This window comes from Colossoma macropomum, unplaced genomic scaffold (assembly GCF_904425465.1).
Source record: "Colossoma macropomum unplaced genomic scaffold, Colossoma_macropomum, whole genome shotgun sequence".
Lineage (NCBI taxonomy): Eukaryota > Metazoa > Chordata > Actinopteri > Characiformes > Serrasalmidae > Colossoma > Colossoma macropomum.
The window spans coordinates 15,470,221-15,489,339 of record NW_023494790.1 but is presented as its reverse complement, the minus strand read 5'-3'; the positions used below and the strand labels follow the sequence as shown (position 1 = coordinate 15,489,339).

Here is a 19,119-nt window from a genome sequence, read left to right as displayed (position 1 = left end):
CATTTCTGTTGTCATGATGTGTGTGTGTATGTATATATATATATATATATATATATATATATATATATATACCATTACCACTCTTTATTACTTTGTCCATCTCAACGACTGATTTATGCAAATATGTTTAAACATCTTACATCATGCATCAGACAGCTGGGGTTTTTTTGAAAAATATATGCCCATTTTGAATTTGATGCCAACAACACGTTCCAAAAAAGTTGGGACAGTGGCATGTTCACGACTGTGTTTCATCACCTCTTCTTTTAACAAAGTGTTTGGGAACGGAAAAAGAAAGTTGAAAGTGAAACGATCTCCCGTTCTTGTTTGACATAGAATTTCAGCTGCTCAACAGTTAGGGGTCTCTTTTGTCATATTTTTCATTTCATCATAATGTGCCAAATGTTTTCAGTGAGTGTCAGGTCTGGACTGCAGGCAGGTCAGTCTAGCACCCGGACTCTTTTAATATGGAGCAATGCTGTTGTAATACATGCAGAATGTGGTTTGACATTGTCTTACTGAAATAATCAAGACCTTCCCTGAAAAAGATGTTGTCTGTATAGCAGCATGTTGCCAAAACTTGTAAATATATCATTCAGCATTAATGGTGCCTTCACAGATGTGCATGTCACCCATGCCATGTGCACTAATGTTCCCCTACACCATCATGAATACTGGCTTTTGAACTGTGCACTGATAACAAGCTGAGTGGTGTTTAGCCCGGAGGACACAGTGTCCATGATTTTTAAAAAGAATTTCAAATGTTGATTTGTCGGACCACAGGGCACTTTTCCACTTCACCTTAGTCCATTTCAAATTAGCTCGGGCCCAGAGAAGGTGGCAGCATTTCTGGATCCTGTTTATTTATGGTTTCTCCTTTGTGTTGTAGAGTTTTAATTTGCATTTGTGGATGCAGTGCCGAACTCTGTTCACAGATAGTGGTTTTCAGAAGTGGTTCTGAGCCCATGCAGTGATTTCCACTACGGAATTGTCTCTGTTTTTAATGCAGTGCCACCTGAGGGCCTAAAGATCATGGCCAGCAAATACTGGTTTTTTGGCCTTGTCCCTTGCATACAGAGATTCCTCCAGATTCTCTGAATCTTTTAATGACATTATGTATCGTAGATGATAAAAAGCAAAAGTTATTTGCTATTTTACGTTGAGAAACCAATTTCTTGAATTGTTGCACTGTTTGCTCATGCAGTCTTTTACAGAGTGGTGACCCCCTCCTCATCGTTACCTCTGAAAGACTCAGCCTCTCTGAGATGCTTTTTTTATACCCATGTTATATCATGTTACTGACCTGTTGTCAATCAACCACCAGGTGTTTTTTTTCATTACACAACTTTACCAGCCTTTTGTTGCCCCCGTCCCAACTTTTTTGGAATGTGTTGTTGGCATCAAATTCAAAATGGGCATATATTTTAAAAAAATAAAATTTCTCAGTTTCAACATTTGATATGTTGTCTTTGTACTATTTTCAATTAAATATAGGGTTTAAATTGATTGCACATTGTTGCATTTTGTTTTTATTTACATTTTGCACAGCGTCCCAACTTTTTTGGAAATGGGGTTGTAATACATAGAACTGTTCTACAATTGTTTAAGTCAGAGAACCTTTTTGAGACTATATAAAACCCTTTGTGTTACACTTAAAAAAACAGTTCTTCAAGGGCTCTTTAGTTAAGGCAAGAGTGATATATAGAACCGCAAATACTCAAAGAACCATTTAAATGCATAAATGGTTCTTTGCATGGTTAAATGGCTCTTGTCTATGTTAAAAACCTGATGTGTATTGTCTATTTATATGGTTGTTTAAAAGAACCCTTAAACCTTTTGGTACTATAAGGAACCCTTTTTGTGTAGGAGTGTATTGCATTGTACAAAGAACCTTTTATATTTAAGACTGTGCTTAAATTATACCAACACTGTCATAATATTACCACCGAGGGCATCTTTCATTCTCTCAAACCAACTCTTCTCTCAACATGAGTGTCATGTGAAGTTAGTCACTCTGTTCTGAACGTCTGAGCATATGAAAAAAATACTATCTATTTATTTAACAATAATCTATTTAGTTCTCAAGTGGGCAGACAGTGTTATCCTCAACAAGTCTCATCAGTTTGGATAAGACTGTGTATGATTTTTCCTTCTTCTTGGGGTAAATTTGTCCTTTTAAGAACACCATCTTGTCACTGAAAAAAATTCAGATTTTGGAACACTGAAGTCCATCAGTGACTGAGATTTATCAGCCAGGCAGACAGACTTTTCCAGCAAACAATAGTCCGACAATTGTGAAAAATATTGCTAAAACAAAAAGTACATATGACGATCCCACAACTGTATTGTTGGGTAACTTATAAGGTTGTCCTCCAACTTCATTGATGTAAAATCCAGTTGGAAATATGAGGGCAGCCATGCAAAAGAAGACCACTGTAACAGATGAAGAGAGATGATAGTTAGAAACAGCATTGATTTTTTTGACACTTTGAGTCAAACTGTTCCACAAGTGTTACCTACTTCCTGTGAAAGCAATCCAGCGAGCGTACTTTGTTGTTTCCTGATGCCAGTGTGACAGCACGAGCAGAGCACAGGTGACAGAGAGCGAAATGATGCCCATGATGATGAAGAAGAGTGTGGTGGCCCATTCCGGGGGAAGTTGTGGTGGCATACATATCTTTTCCCGTCCATGAATAGTCTGGCACTGCCGAACAAGACCCATCATCAAAGCACCTGCATTCAAAGAACATCAAAGTAGTTCAAGGCCTTCTTACTGTATGTTTGAATTCAAACAGTTTGCTGTTAGTTGATCCATGTTTGCTGCTACAGACCATATTTAAAAAGTAACTATTACCCTAAGACCTTTTTTTTTCATTAACAGCTGAAATGCACTGCTCTGTCATAATAAAATATACCATCCTTGCTTAAAATGTGAACACGTCTTTCTAGACTGTAAAAATATAATTTATATCGTGGTCAGTTCCGCCTCTGCAGCACCCCTCCGTTTCAACTCTCCTATAGGCAGGGATGACACGTCTTTGTACCAAAGTATGAAGACATGTCACAGTATACATATCAGTCAAACTGATGACGCCCTACTCACGCCGCACTCAAAAATATGAAAGTGTAGGAGCCTAGAGAGAGGAGATAACCACACTTATGCGCTGAGCTAAATACTCCCAGCACCACCTCACAAGGCTGCGATATGCCAGCTGTCTGTACCAACTGTATAACCCAAATAGTCCAAGCTTAGTTTGTAGTAAAGATGTTGGACTGATTAAGTGAGGATTCTTGCGAGTCTCCATAATGCTGTCAGATTCACGTTTTTGCACGCACTCACTGAACAGAAATGAATGGCAAGCAACACTGGAACTACTTAAAGCGAATCGGTTCAGGAAAGGTTAACGTTAAATGGCCATTGTTACTTACTGTGTCCACCTTGTTACCTACTGTGTTGCCTTTCTCTATCTTTCTTCCCACTTTTTGCAGTTCCAGTGCTGCTTGCCGTTGATTTCTGTTCAGTAAGTGTGCGCGCCCAAGGCTTCGATTTATGAAGGGGAATGTGAATTTGAGTGGGAACTGAATCGGATGTAACACTGGTAAGTGCCATGAGCAGCTTGCAGAACGTAAGGATTTAGGGTCACTGCAGCAAATCTTGGCTGACTGATGTTGCAGGCTGTGACTTTGAGGTCAAACTGAATGAAACACAATGAGACATTGTGTTCAAAGAAATCCACTTTATTCATTCAGAAGTCATCTAAGAAATCAGGACTCGGGTTATATTGAATATGAACCTGCTGAACAGATCTTTAGAAGCGAACTGTCACGGTTTTAGGGAATGTTCTACCGTTCGGACGCCTCTGCCGCTCACTGCTAATCATTTTCTGGCACTACGTTAACTCTTCGGTAGCTTGAGTCAGTGGCTTATACTATGAAGGCTCACTCTCCATTCTGTCACTCTCCATATTTTCTGGTAGCTAACATACACTAACTTTAAAAACACAGCAGCCCCTCCCACCCGGTTTCCCTCGCAGCCCCACCTCCAAACCCATAGATCACTGCAGTACCTCTCCCAGCGTGCCCCTCCCATTTTAGAGCATTTTTCTTTAAAGAGAAATGTGTTTTTGACATGCCTCCTTCTCCACTGTCCTCATGGGTTCACGGTTAATGGACATCATGACTTAATCATGGACATGGAAAGACAAAAGACATGTCTCACAGCTAAAGATGCAGCTGAGGTAGGCTGCATTTCTCGGCCTTCTACCTCACTTAAGGCTGTCCCATTTTGAGCATCTATCAGATGCGACCAGGAAGTGCATCATTCGTTAATGAGAATTCGAAGGACTCAAATAGAGTATCCATCAAGACCTTCAACTACCCACAATCTTTCGTGCATAGCACAAAAAGTACTTAAAATTTTAAAAGAATGTTTTTCTTTTGCCACATTGCTTATGTTACTGCGGCTGCCTCGGTTATGTATAAGTAAGCACTAAAGATCCTTCAGATACAAGACCTAATAATATCTCTCCAAGTCTTGTGGGGCTTGATGTGATCTTCTAGCGTGTATATGTGTCTGGGCACAATTTGTTAAACTTTTGCCAATGGACTGCAGCACAACAATAGTATGTCTATAATCTACCCCTGAATTCCTCTAGTCTGTGCTCTTTTAATGTCTAGAGTACAAATGAACACACAAGCAAAACAAGCTAGCTAGCTAGCAAAACGCTACTGTTAGCTAACAGAAAAATTTTTCACTCGCAAGTGGTAGTGATTGTTTTTACTGCATGTAAATGTGTTCTCCATGCACATGACATACATCTACATGTACATCTACTTGATGTTTTTGGTGGGAACTTCTCAGCCATGCTACCTTACATTACATCCATTGGCTAACAGCAGACTTGCTGTCCGTCGAATGATGTTGACGAGTGCACCATCAGCCCCTACTATAAGCTCCACCATAACAAAACATTGGATTGGTTTTGAAATTTCACACTCTTTGGTCCTGTCCTGATAAGTGTATGTTCCATATTTAGATCAAAATGTCTCATGTTCCCAGATGGTCTCGTTACGAGATCACATCTGGCCTGCTAAACAAGATCTCAAACTAAATTTGCCTTGATTTTGAGACACATCTATTGTTTAAACAACCGTATAATTAGCTGGGCCAGCACAAGCATTAGTCAAGATACCAATAGCATGTAGAAATAATAGCTAGGTAGCTAGCTAAACAAGCTAGCAATGATCATTAGCAAAACTGACCTAACCAGCAAGCTAGCTAAACTTGCTTAATGAAAATATGGTAGCAGTCTTAAGCCATGGGGCTTTATGGTTTATGCTTAAGTTACACATTGTGACTTAAAAGAAGCATTTAATATGTCATTTGTCATGTTAGGTATGCTAACAGAATTCATGATTTTATATCCCTTTTGCATTTTTGTTCAATAATGTTCTTTCACCACGATAGCCAGGATGCATTATGCAACCACAGCATACAACCACTGGTATAGGAAAGGGGTTTTCCTAGTCTTTAAACTGAAAAATCTAGCTCTCACGACTACTGCGCCAACACTATAGGAAGTGAGTAAGTATATTTACCCCTAGATGTAACAATGGTTAAAATTCTCATTTTGGCCGGAGTGCCCCTTTAAATACAACACAAGCCCAAAACTTTTTCAGTGATAAGCTGGTGAAAAGACATACATTACTTCTGTCTACCCCATAAACAATTAAAATAACACTATAAAATAGCAGATCACGTTTTTGCTACATTTTTTTATTATTTCACTCATGTTCCTCTGTGAGCATGGAGTTGTAGGTGTTTTTCTTTTATGAGAGCAGGCCAGACAATTCCTGCTGTCACTTTGGAGTTTTAATTTGGCTGTCATGTGACTCACACTTACTTGAAGCACACACAGGAGAGTGAACATTTCTTAACAAATCCCCAACATAGGGGCAAACCAACTAGATTGTGTAAGGCTTCACATGGCTGAGGTCTAATAACCTCCCATCTGAAAACAGGCTTCCTGCCCAGCTCCCATGAGACTCATAGATGTCTATGCCTGAAAGTTGGTATGGAAACAGACCCCAGAAACAGGGGCTTGCGGCAAAAGGCCAATGACAGGAGCCCCCAGTGGCTTCCAAGAACAAAGAGGGCATGCAATGGCTGAACCCAAACATCCTCTGACAAAACTGTAAAAAGAAACTGCACTTTGGCGTGATGGTGATCTGCAGCCCAAGAGGTATCTCCTATCATTACCAGAACTTAATTATTTTAATCTTATACTACACAGAACATCAGAGGAGGCTCCCGAGTGGCGCAACCGTCTAAGCGTTGGCCCTGTCGTCAGGAGATCGCGAGTTCAATCCCTGGTGATGTTACAGCCATCCGTAGCCAGGAGTCCGAGAGAGCACAATTGGCCTCTCTCTCTCTTTCCTCCTCCCCCCCATCACTCAGCGCGATGCTAGTCAGCGCAGGCGTCTGTTAGCTGACGTAACAGATCTGGCGGTTGGCGCTTTCCTCCGAGCGCGTTCAGCTGTCCAGTGACGTTGCGTGAGCGGCAGTTCGAAAAGAAGTGGTGGTTGGCTTCACAGGTCTCGGAGGAAGCCTGTGTTAGCCTTCACCCTCCTAGCGTTGATAGCATCGTGTGATTGGGGGAGTGGGATTGGAGACGACTAAATTGGGGAGAAAATCGGGTAAAAAATTAAATATATACATATATATATATATATATATATATATATATATAATGAGCAGGTTCAAGCATGCAACAGCAGTATGGGCCCTTCTGCAGGTTTAGCCCATTAGGCCTAAAAGGCCTCAAGATATGGATCTTCTTCATAGGCAGAGTGAATAGAACTGAAAGGAAGTCAGTTCATCAAAAGGCCTTCAGTTGCCATAAACAACGATCAGAGGTCTTTAAACACATTATAGGTTTAAATTCATATGTACTGATCTACACTGGTTTGTAGAACATCCAAGAGGTTGTCAACATAGATGTCAAAACTACATGACTAATGGCAGCATTTCTCACATTGTAGGACTTGCACAGTGGATTGGTTCTATATTTAAGCCATTGATTTGATGTAGGCCATAATGAGGCCCAATGCACTCGTAAGAGGCCCTATTGGTGTGAGGAGCTCAGTGAAAGTGGGTCAGAATTAGTCAAAAGGCCACAATATGGTTTTATTCTTGATCAGGGACCATATGCAAAGAGGTTCACCAAGTTTTGGTCAGAATGACCTTTTGACCTTTGTATAATAAGCCTTTGTATAGTGAAATCTTTGAATGAATAAGCCAAAATAAAAGAGAAGCAGTGCAATTTTTGACTTAACATGTAATTTTGTTTACTCTATCGACCTTGTAATAACATTGTAATAGCATTTTAGTTGATTTTTAAGTTTTTTTGAGTGCTGAAGTGCCCCCTAAAGGCCAATCTGGACCAAAAGTTTGGAGATGATCTGACCAATGACTGTTGAGTTATAGCAAATCAAGCTAGCAATGCCATGGTTGAAGTAATTAACTGATTGATTCTCAATACACTCAGTGGAACAGTCAAAATGTTTTTGATTATTATTGAGGATCAGTGTTTTCTGAATCTTACGATACTAATTTGATGATAATTGGCAAAAAATCCAGAGACTAGTTCGCAAGAATAGGTTTTTCACATTATGCAAATTAGCTCAAAAACTAAGGGGGTGGAGCTAAAAGTGACTGGGGGTGCACTTGCACATCCCAAGGAATCACCAGAAAAAAGAATTTTTATTTATTTTTTTTAACCCCGATTTTCTCCCCAATTTAGTCGTAGCCAATTCCACCCCGCTAGTTAGGACTCCCCCAATCACACGATGCTATCAACACTAGGAGGGTGAAAGCTAACACAGGCTTCCTCCGAGACCTGTGAAGCCAGCCACCGCTTTCTTTTCGAGCTGCCGCTCACGCAACGTCACTGGACAGCTGAACGCGCTCGGAGGAAAGCGCCAACCGCCAGATCTGTTAAGTGAGTAAGTGATGGGGGGAGAAGGGCTGCCATCCCACCCACCCAGAGAGAGAGAGGCCAATTGTGCTCTCTCGGACTGGCTACGGATGGCTGTAGCATCACCAGGGATCGAACCCGCGATCTCCTGATGATAGGGCCAAAGCTTAGACGGTTGCGCCACTCGGGAGCCAGAAAAAAGAATTTTGTCTCTATCTCACTCTGATCAAAAGTTACAGGCAAAATTATGAGTAAAGTTGAAAAAGATGAAAAGTTGAAACAAAGGACTGAAGTGAAGTATGAGCTCAGTGAAAGTGGGTCAGAATTAGTGAAAAGGCCACAATATGGTATGATTCTTGATCAGGGACCATATCCAAAGATGTTTACCAAGTTTTGGTCAGACAGACCTGAACTCATTAATGATTATTTTACCACGAGTCCAAAAACCGTAAGGGAAACCATAAAGTGACAAGAAGAAAGGAGGTTGGCTGCTAAAATGCATGTACACATGTATACATTGTGATGATGCGCAGTGACTGGTCAGAGTGGTGGGAGGGGGAGGGTAAACATATTATTGGTTAGTATAATTTTTCCCCAGAACACAGTGAAGTGACGTCAGACGGCATTTAGAGGCCGGCAGAAGTCATTGCACTTCGATAAAAGATTACAGAGAAACAGAAATTTTGTCTTATTTGAATGATATGACGTAATGGTCTGTGCTTAATATGATCAGGGACATGAACGAACAAGGTAAAAAAAAGTACATTTTGATTTCAGGTTGACTTTAGGGCATGTGTTCAGGTTAGGCTAGTCAGAATTATTACATATTTACCTGAAAGCAATTGTTTGAGCTGATCCTAAGACATCAAAAAGGAGAAGACCAGTCACTGGTTAGTTTACGGGCAATCATCTTGCAGGTTACACCACGAGCGAACTTTTTTGTGCAATACTGAGCCAAATACTTTAAAAGGTTGTTGTCAGATTTTATCAGTGATTTTAAATATGTTTCTGAAATCGTAATTTGACCTTCAGTTTTGAGTATTTTGGTCTCTCCTATCTCTTTGAATGGGGAGAGCCCAAAATACTGGTGGCATTGCAAAAATGAACACAGAGTGAACAGTAAAAAGACTCTTGCTAATCATAATTCCTTCCCACAGATAACAGCTTTCACATTCATATGTTTATGTCACAACAACCAGATTATGAGAACATAGTAGTATTTTCATCTGTTGTTTGAGGCAAATATATGTCAATTTAAAGAAAGCAGAAAGCTTTTTTTTAATTGAGACACGTAAGGGGGTTATGTGAAAACAGTCAGAGCTGCTGACTTGTGCTTTAACATCTTTAGGCTGTGTTCACACTGTTCATAAAACACAATGAAGTGGATAGTTTCAGTTACAATTTGGGCTACTTTCATACGTGGAACTAAAATCCAACAAATATATTTGGCTCTGTGACTTCTGTCTGAACAGTCAGAAATCATCAATCTGAATCAAGCTTTATTATTATTCTGGGCATGGGCAACAGACCCTTTACAGCAGCATCATCAAAACACCTATTACTATGATAACTTTAAGGATTAATTCAATAAAAGAGAAATAAAGGAGCTCCACAAAGATCGAGTGCTACATTTGTGCCCCTTTGGTAGCAGGTAAAGGAAAGAAGCTTCCTTTATCTGTGTGATCATCTTCCTGTAAACTGCTCTGATTTAGTGTCTGCTGTTGGGCCTTGAAGTTTAAAGCAGCAGTTTACAGAGCTCATTTTACTTTTGCATTAAAGAAGTGCATTAATCTCAAGGTAAGACAGCAAACAGCTGTGTTTGTTGGATGAGTGTGCCAGATGGATTGGTAATTTGAGCATTATTCAAAAACGCTAGCCAGTACCTTTAAAAGCTCCTTCTCATAATGGTTTTACATGAAATTGTTATGAACACACTGCCTGCTGACTGAGACATCGATTAATGGTGGTTTTTTTTTTTAATCCATCTGTGGTGGAAAGGTACATACAGGGAGCTGCAAGGCAAAAGAGTCATTTCAACAAAACTTACCACAACCTTACTATCATCAGCATGACATATTAAATCTCAGAATGTGTGTAGGTTCAAATCAATGGCAGTTTTCTGCAGGTAACACCTGGAATTAACATGCATCTGGAGTGATCTGACCATAAGTGGACAGTGCCAAGTACATTTGTGAACTAGGTCCAATGCTGTCAGAGGCGAACTGCGGTCCGATCACTCAAACCTACTTCAGAGGTGGTCAGAAATAGATATGACCACATTACGTTTTAAGAGTGAATGCTGAAGTGTCCCCGTCAGCAATGGAGGAACACCTTAATCGGCTGCGTCATCACAGCTTCTTTCTTTGCCTCCTCTCCCATTCGTTTATAAAGTTGCAGTAGCAATTCATGCGTTCTAAACGTTTTTAACAGTCTGTACATTTACACAAGCAAGGACTTTTCAGATTTTTAAAAATATGTTTTAGGTCCACACTTCTTAAAATTATGATAAAATAATGTCTCAGGCATCAGGCAGTGTATCTGTAACTACTTCAATGAGTAGCTTTCTATGATGTAGTTGTTAGAGGATCTGAACACTTCAGATGTCTGGTTTCAAAAACCATTACTGTGAAGAATTCTAAGTTGGTTCTTATTAAGCACCGTCAAGTTGACTCCATCCCCTGCTGATCATATAGACAATTTTGTGAAATCTTGAAAATTAATTTCTGGTATTAACAGGGCTTTCATCAGTACCGCCAGTTTGAGTCTGCGACTGTAAAAAGTACTGCTTGAAGATTGAGGATCAGACGTATGTTAAGTTTTCATGTAAAAAGTAGAGTTAGTTTGACTGTCCTAAGATATCGCCAACTTACAGACATCTAAAGCAGAATGTGCTTCAGGGTTTTAGAGCTGCAGTGTTGTCTCATGAGCTGTGCTGCCTGATGAAAATGGTGTTTTTGTTAAAAAAATAAAAGTCAGCCTGAGAGCAGACATGTCTGGTAAGGATTCCATATATAATAAAGAAGCAAGACATCAAATGTTACTATGACAGTTTTTTTTTTTTTGTAGAATTTTACTGGCCTGGTTTAAAACAGGATGTGGTGGCTTATTGTGCTCTTGCCATATCTATAAACATAACTAAAACATACTAGTTTCCTTTCTTGTACCTCATGCTTTCTTTACATGAACCTTTTAGCATTGTGTTAAAACTGTTATAGCTGTTTTTTGTCTCCCTTAGTCCATACAGTCTGACCAATCTTGACCATCTCACTGTTTTGTAGACACTATTGCCTAGAGCAGAGGTTCCCAACCATCAGGACAATTTGTCAATTTGTGTCTTCAGTCTCCAAACAATTATTAAGTGTTGTTAAAAAGAAAGGCGATGTAACACAGTTGCAAACATGTTCCTGTCCCAACTTTCTTGGAATGTGTTGCAGGCTTCATATTTGGAATGAGCATATATTTACAAAACAAACAAACAAACAAACAAAAAACAATAAATTGGTTCAATAAAACACCAAATGTTGTGTTTTTGTACTGTTTTCAATTTGAAACAGGTCAACAGAATTTACTAATCACTGCTTTCTATTTTTATTAGCTTTGGACATACCATCCCAACTTTCTTGGAATTGGGTTTGTAGGTTCAGTCATTGTGGATAATAAATAAAATGGCTATATGTGTACTGTAGACACAACAATCCCTGGTTCCTATCACCATCACTGTAAAGAAATCTGCGCCAGTATGTTTCCTCTAGGAGAGCATGTAACAACAAACCACTCCGAATGACTTTGTTGACGTCCCAAGGACTAAATTATGCAGACATTTTGAAAAATCAGTGGAATTCCCTTTAGCAAACTTCTTGGGGGAGCTGCAAACACAGGAAAAAAAAACACTGAAGACAAGAACGAAAGTGATACCAAGAAGGTAAAGTGCCAAATATGATGACGATCACATAAAATATAGATTCACTGCCACTGGGGATGCACCAAAACCTCTGTGTGTGGTATACAGGCAAATAAGCAAATAAGGCTATGATGCTATTTGACTGCTCAGCGATTTGGAGAACATTTCTTGACAACAACAAAACACAGACTAATCATGCGCGCTGTGATTAAAAAATACAAGTCTGTGATTAAGTTCATTTTTATTCAGTAGAATCATGCTTGTATATAAACTTCTTTATATATTATTCTTTGTTAAGTATTACAGTAGTATTCTTATTTTATTGTTAGGTTTTGGTTACAAACAAAAGAAATGCTGAACAAAAAGGGCCTAGTCAGATTTTTTTCCCTGTACAACAAAGCTAGCTCTCCCTTTGGTTAGGGATATATTAGACTAGCCAATAATCTAATGAAGAACTGACAGTAGAATCAACTAATCACTTTTTGATTTACAATGGACAGGACCAATTTAGTGAGAAAAACATCACTCTATGCCTTCTGTCCTTGATGTGTCACTGCCTAAATACTAGCCAGTGAGTTGTTAGAAATGAAAAAAACTATGCCAGCAGCTCTATTCTAGGGCTCTTTGCTGAGGTCAGTGTAAAAATACCAGGTAAGATAGACACCAACCAGTCACTTCATTTAAACACCTCCTTGTATCTACACTCATTTTAGCCATTTTATCAGCTCCACTTACAATATAGGTGCACTGTAGTTCTACAATTATAGACTGTAGTCCATCGGTTTCTCTGCATACTTTGTTAGTCACATTTCATCCTGTTCTTTAATGGTCAGGACCCCCACGGAGCGGGAATTGTCTGAGTGGTGGATCATTCTCAGCATGTGCTGAAGTGCTGCTGAGCTTTTAAACACTGTATTCACTTACTGTGCACTCTTTTAGACACAGTTGGTCCATCTTGTAGATGTAAAGTCAGAGATAGTAGCTCATCTGCTGCTGCACAGTTTGTGTTGGTTATCCTCTAGTCCTTCATCAGTGGTTACAGGATGTTGCCCACAGGACACTGTTAGTTGGATATTCTTGGTTGGTGAACTATTCTCAGTCCAGCAGTGACACTGAGGTGTTTAAAAACTCCAGCAGCACTGCTGTGTCTGATCCACTCGCAACACACACTAACACACTACAACCATGTCAGTGCTGAGAATGATCCACCACCCAACCCATATCTGTGTTGGTCCTGACTACTGACCTTCCAGACCTACAGTCTGTAATTGTAGAACTACAAAGTGCACCTATAAATGGACTATGAGCGTAGAAACAAGGAGGTAGTTTTAATGAAGTGGCCAGTCGGTGTGTCCCACATTTTTCAATTTTTTTGCTTAATTTGAGAAGTCCAGTTAGCCTTTGCCTTATGTTAAATTTTCATGATGAACAGAATGAATGAAATGGTCCAGTATTACTTGTAAAAAATCTTTATATTGAATTCCATTCTGTTTTTCCCTTCTTCTGTAAATGTTACCATTTTGGAGATGCAAGGTTTTGTTCTGACAGTGACAATATGCTAATACCTCTCCTAAACAAGGAATGACACTTACAAGCTTCAGATGTCCGTTTTAAATGTACAATGGACAAAAACGTTAATAAGCTTTGCGCTAACCTGCTACTAGAAACACACAGGGGTGCTAGCAGAAATTAGCATTTTCATAGAGGTGTTTTTTTCTTATCATTTTTTGATTGAGTTTTGACATTTATGGATCAAAATGAAGGACTAGCACTAACGGTCATGGTTCACCACTGGTCTAGACTAACAGAGACCCTCCTGCATTGTTCTTAGCTCTTTGCTACAATGGATGTTTTTTCATCTGAGAGCACCAAGCTTCTTCTGAAGGACTTCTCCATGTTTACTAGTTGATGAGCTAAATGGTACCTGAAGATTTCGTACTGATCAAAGAATCCAAAGTAGACTCTTAGCTGAATTTTAAAGGGTATTTAATGGTTAATGATAGTAATGACACACAAATGCTGGACTGGATATCAGAGGAAAAAAAGAATGAAGCCGATCCAGTCCTGTAACAAATCTAGCTTTAAATAGCACGCGCTGACTCTGTGTTATATGATGTTGCTAGCAGTGTAGTTCTTACTGCAGAGTAATAAAGTGTTTCAGAACTTTGATTATGGTCACCTACTTTTAGATGCTCTTCTTAAGTGAATTGATTCCGTTAAAAACAACTACTTGGGAATCTAGTGGATAAAAATGGCTTGTAAGGCTTGTAGTTGTGCAGAACAAAGGAGGTCATTTCACAGAATTCCCAGCAAAGCACCACCTCCTATCTCGCCATTGATCGATTTACTTTAGCTGAGGTCAATGATGCAACAGGGTGTGCAGTAAAGTGCTTTATTTACAAACACAAGATGGTCCATTAAATTAGATACGTACCTAAATGGCCTTGGCTGTCACATATGTATGCTTATCAGGATCTAGGAAATAAGTGTTTTAGCACACAAATGCACACAAGCAAAGCTTGCCACCAGTGAGCCTCAGTTAAGGATAAACAAACCTCTCAATAATATTTTACTTTGAAATGATATAAAAGAATTTTAATGGGGCACACTAGCCAAAAAGAACTTTCTAGTCCTTTCTCTAAGACTTTTTAGTGTAGAAACTGTAAAAAACCCCTTCTGATGTATCTTGAAGGTGGGTGGAACTTTTGAAAAATAGAACTGCTTGGAGTGGGTACCTGAGGGTGGACTGTTTGAAATATATATTTTTGTCTGCTAGCTGGTGATGGAGAAGGCTTCTGTTAGGAAGCAAAATATAACAACTGGATTTATTAGCATCAGTGGCTACGCTAGCAGACAGCTTCTATTTCTAACGGTTATTTGCGTAATGCATGCCAGGCGGCACAGTGGTGCAGTGGGTACTGATGTCGCCTCACAGCAAGAATGGCCTGGGTTCGATTCCCGGCTGGGCGACCAGGGTCATTTCTGTGTGGAGTTTCCCTGTTCTCCTCGTGTCTGCCTGGGTTTCCTCCGGGTACTCCGGTTTCCTCCCACAGTCCAAAAACATGCAGTTAGGCTGATTGGACATGCTGAATTGCTCCTAGGTGTGAGTGTGTGTGTGACTGTGTATGTCTGTTTGTCTGCCCTGCGATGGACTGGCGACCTGTCCAGGGTGCATCCTGCCTTCCGTCCAATGACAGCTAGGATAGGCTCCAGCAACCCAGAAGGATAAGCGGTTTAGATGATGTATGTATGTATGCTGGGTATTGTAGTACACTGGCACAAAAAACAAAAATGACACAAAATTGTAAATTCTGTCAAACCTATGAGGCTGATGGATATAAATGCTATTCTGTGGGATACAGAAATGTGAACGTAAGACTAACTTATAAAAAATAGTGTATTTATTAAAAGGTTCTTACCTTCTGCTTCTCCAGTATTGATCCAATCTGGGTTTGCGACGCTGGCAATTGCAAAAATATCAGCAGCAAGGAACAAACATCCTGAAATAATGGTGAGTTTATCCATTTTCCATAATTTTAACACGGCAACGGTCGAAGTCAACTATCTCCTCCAGTAAATTGTAGAGATGCAATTCTCTCTCCCCCTTTTCAGGGGGAGACTCATGGGCTGCTATTTAGTTCACCATAGCAGCATCCTGGACTAATCAAACCAGTTCAGTCGCTAGAGGTATAGGCAGACAGGGGGACTCAGCGAACATGAACCCATTTGGTGTAAATGAGTCTTTTAGTAACGTTATGAACCCGGGGTTAACTGTTGTGGCCCGCCGTTATTCAAAGTAAAATCTTCTGTGCCTTCCCTAATTCACCACATGAAATTACTTACGTTACACTGCATAAAGGGCTCCGTCCTGACACCTCAAAAAAGTCCCTTCACGGTAACTGGAGCGCGTAACCGGCACCTTAAATATCCTCAGCGTTTCACAGAGTCTTCAACAGCTTTCCGTTTGTTTCCCTTTGTTAAGCGGACTAAACGTTTCTTAGCTCAGGAGACACAGCGCTCGTCTCCAGCACGCTCCTCTCAAAACATTGCAAGCGCGTCAGATTAGCCACTCCTCGCGAGACATCCGCTCTCTAGAAAAGGAAACGGGATTTCACGTCATCAAAAAATAAATAATAAAAATAATAAAATTATAAACGGTGACGTCCTTAGAACTGAGAGGACAGTTCATGAAATCAGTGGTCATATAGGAATAATTAAGTTAATAATATGGGCACAATCAAATAAATACTCTTATCTTATATCTACACTCATTGTCCACTGGATCAGCTTCACTTACCATGTAGGTGCACTGTGTAGCTTTACAATTACAGTGAAGTTACAAGCTGAAGGCACGCCATTAGAACCATTAGGATTATACAGTGGCGTCGCCACCACACTAGAGGTTTGGGCATGTAGAGGACTCCCAGAATGCTGTGCGCCTCTCCGTAGCCCTTGTTCAGCTTAAATAAAGTGTTTAGGTGTTGTTTTAATAGTTGAGTTGTGGTATATTGTGATTGTTCTTTTTCGTGTCATTTGGTGTTAAATTAGGGTGTTGCGCGTGCCTTTTGATCTCCTGTCCCTCATGTTTGGTTCCTTTCCTGAATGAGTAAATAGCATTTTCCTTGAAGGGAAAATGACAGACTCTGAGTCTTCTTCTGCATCAACACTACAGAGGTGTTAGAAGACCTCCGTGAAGCTGGCCCCCCATGCGGTCAGAAATGGAATAAAAATGCTACTATTCGTTTGTGCTACGTTTGTGCTGGTTTGTGCCGTTAAAAGAAATGTTTGTGCTCTTTCAGTTCTTAAGTTGTTGTATAAACAGGTTTTGTCACTAGCGATAACATCATTACCACAGGATTAACACTACTTGATGTTGAAGATCTGAGAAAGGCCTTTTTGCCTCCTGTGCAGCCACTGTCCCCTGATCGCTACAGAGGCATCTGGCTTTTTCAGCTTTAATTGTTCAGCTTCATTATTGCACTGAGTAGAAGTCCAGAGCTGATTAAAAGTGATGATTGGAAATGACTACTTTTCTCTTTAAAAAACACTTTCAAAACAAATCAAGGGTTTGTGAGGTTACACTTAGTTTAAGGAATAAAACAATGTCTTTCAGTGTATCATGTGTGCTCATGTTAATGTGTGACTTATTAAAATGCTCATCAAATATCAACAAAAAATTACTAGAACCACCAAGAACACAACAGATTTTAACAGTGACCCATGTGGGCTTTATATCCCACTCTGGAATTTTTGTTTCACTGGAGAAGAAAGCACTATAGGTGCTGGTGGATCTGCCACCGGAACAACACAGTGAACTAGCAGCGTTGACTGTGGCCCTCCAGGAATGCTTTGGGCTAGTTCCGACAGCATTGTTGGTCGGGTGGCTGCTCCTGGAGAGACAGAGGCTAAAGAGAGAGTCGAGAAGCATGCTAGCAGCGGAACTGAGCACAGAGGTTGGAAAGGCATACCCAGTGTTCAAGAAAGCTGCGTAGGAACAGTTGGCTTTGGAACACTTTCTGAATGCACCGCTGCCGGAGGAGGAGCGATGACACGTGCAGCTCGCTGCACCGGCCAGCCTTTAAGCAGTCACTGCTGAGGAGACAGGGCAGAACTCATCCTAAGCATAAAAACCATAGGCAAGCAACACAGTGCTATGCAACGGAGGAGCTGAAGGAGGAGACGGCCTGGTGAATGGGTCAATGCCACAGACATCTGCCAGTGGAGTAAATGACCCTCAGCATCTACACCACAGCCAGAGAGATCAGCTGCCTCCGCAGACTTCGAGACAAGTGCAGCATAGATGGGAGACAGCTCACTGCACTCATTGACACAGGCTCATCGGTGTTACTGCTATCCGCAGACATGCTCCCCTACCCTGAAAACAACACACTTGACAACTGGGAAGCAACAACCGTCCAAGTGAAGTCCGTCACTGCCAGCCAAGTCAATGTGAGAGGGAGGAAGCATGGTGGGGGCCTGAGCCCCCTGTGAGTGCACAAGTTCTGGCTTGTGCCTATACAGGGTGCATGCATACTCAGGTTGGATTTTCTCACTGCAGCTAGGGCAATGCTTGGCCCTAGGAAGAAAAACACTGGGCCTGAAGGCGGGACAAACCAAGCTGCTTACAGTGGCTAGTGGTGGATCCCAGAAAGAGAGAGCTGAAGGCAGCTGAGAGGAGTAATGCTGCTGCTGCTGTCAACCCCAGCAGCACCAGACTAGATGCTGTGAGCCATGAGGAGCTCCAGTGTGCCCAGGAGGACACAGAGCTGTCGTGGGCACACAGATGGCAGCTTCTGGTGCAGTGCAGCCTAGGACGATGGTATGGGGTGCGATGCATAAAGCGGCTGGCATGGGGCACATCAGCATGGGTAAGACGTTGAAGCAGTTACAGCAGAGGTTCTGCTGGCCACACTACCATATGGATGTGGAACTGTATGAGCATTGCTGTGACCAGTGCTGGCTGGGAGAGCAGACAGGCCAGGACACTGCACATCTCAAAGATTTTATTCAGGCTGTGTGGGTCACCGGGATGGCTGACCCTTGCAGAGCAGGCTTTGTGGTGACACAGCCAGACTTAAGGTTTGGGCCAACTGGGATAGTGGAGAGGAGCACATAGAGGACTCCCAGAATGCCATGCGCCTCTCTGCGGTGTTTAGATGTTGTTAATAGTTGAGTTCTACTTTCGGTGACTTTTGGTGTTAAACTAGGGTGTTGGAAGTGTCCACCCATATCATGTTATGTTTGCCTTTTGACCTGTCCTTCATTTAACCCTGTAGTTTGTCTTCTCTTGCTGCCTGTTTCAAAAAAGAGCATTGTCCTTGAAGAGAAAATGGCAGACTATAGCTCTTCTTCTGCACTGATACTACAATACCATTAGTAGTAATTATTGGTCACCACCAGGAACCAACAGAAACTTTTGTACCTTTTCAGTTGTATGTTAGTAGGTGTTGTACTACTACAAGTGGATCAGAGAGCTGTGCAGTGCTGCTGGAGATTTTAAACTCCACCTAATACAGTAGTGCCCCCTCTATTAGTCTACCTTGTGGGGGGCACCTTGTAGACGTAAAGTTAGAGATAAGAGCTCATCTGTTACTGCACAGTTTGTGTTAGTCATCCTCTAGACCTTCATTGGTGGTCAGTTTCAAGTAAGTGGTAAATGGATCATGAAACAGTCATATATGTTAGGTAATTAGGTGGCCAGTAAGTGTAATTCAGTAAGTAGTAAGATTCAAATAAATGAGC

General features: G+C 40.9%; 1 protein-coding gene across 1 annotated transcript; it reads right to left on the bottom strand.

Annotated features, from left to right (window-relative positions):
* Positions 1-1,543: 1,543 nt before the first annotated feature.
* Positions 1,544-16,440, bottom strand: LOC118809211 (uncharacterized protein C16orf52 homolog A-like). The gene is made up of 4 exons (XM_036572307.1): positions 16,175-16,440; positions 15,297-15,968; positions 2,521-2,733; positions 1,544-2,433 (listed from the first exon to the last, which is right to left on the bottom strand). The coding sequence occupies exons 2-4, from the start codon at positions 15,400-15,402 to the stop codon at positions 2,249-2,251; spliced, it is 504 nt and encodes a 167-aa protein (XP_036428200.1). The 5' UTR covers positions 15,403-15,968; positions 16,175-16,440; the 3' UTR covers positions 1,544-2,248.
* Positions 16,441-19,119: the final 2,679 nt, after the last annotated feature.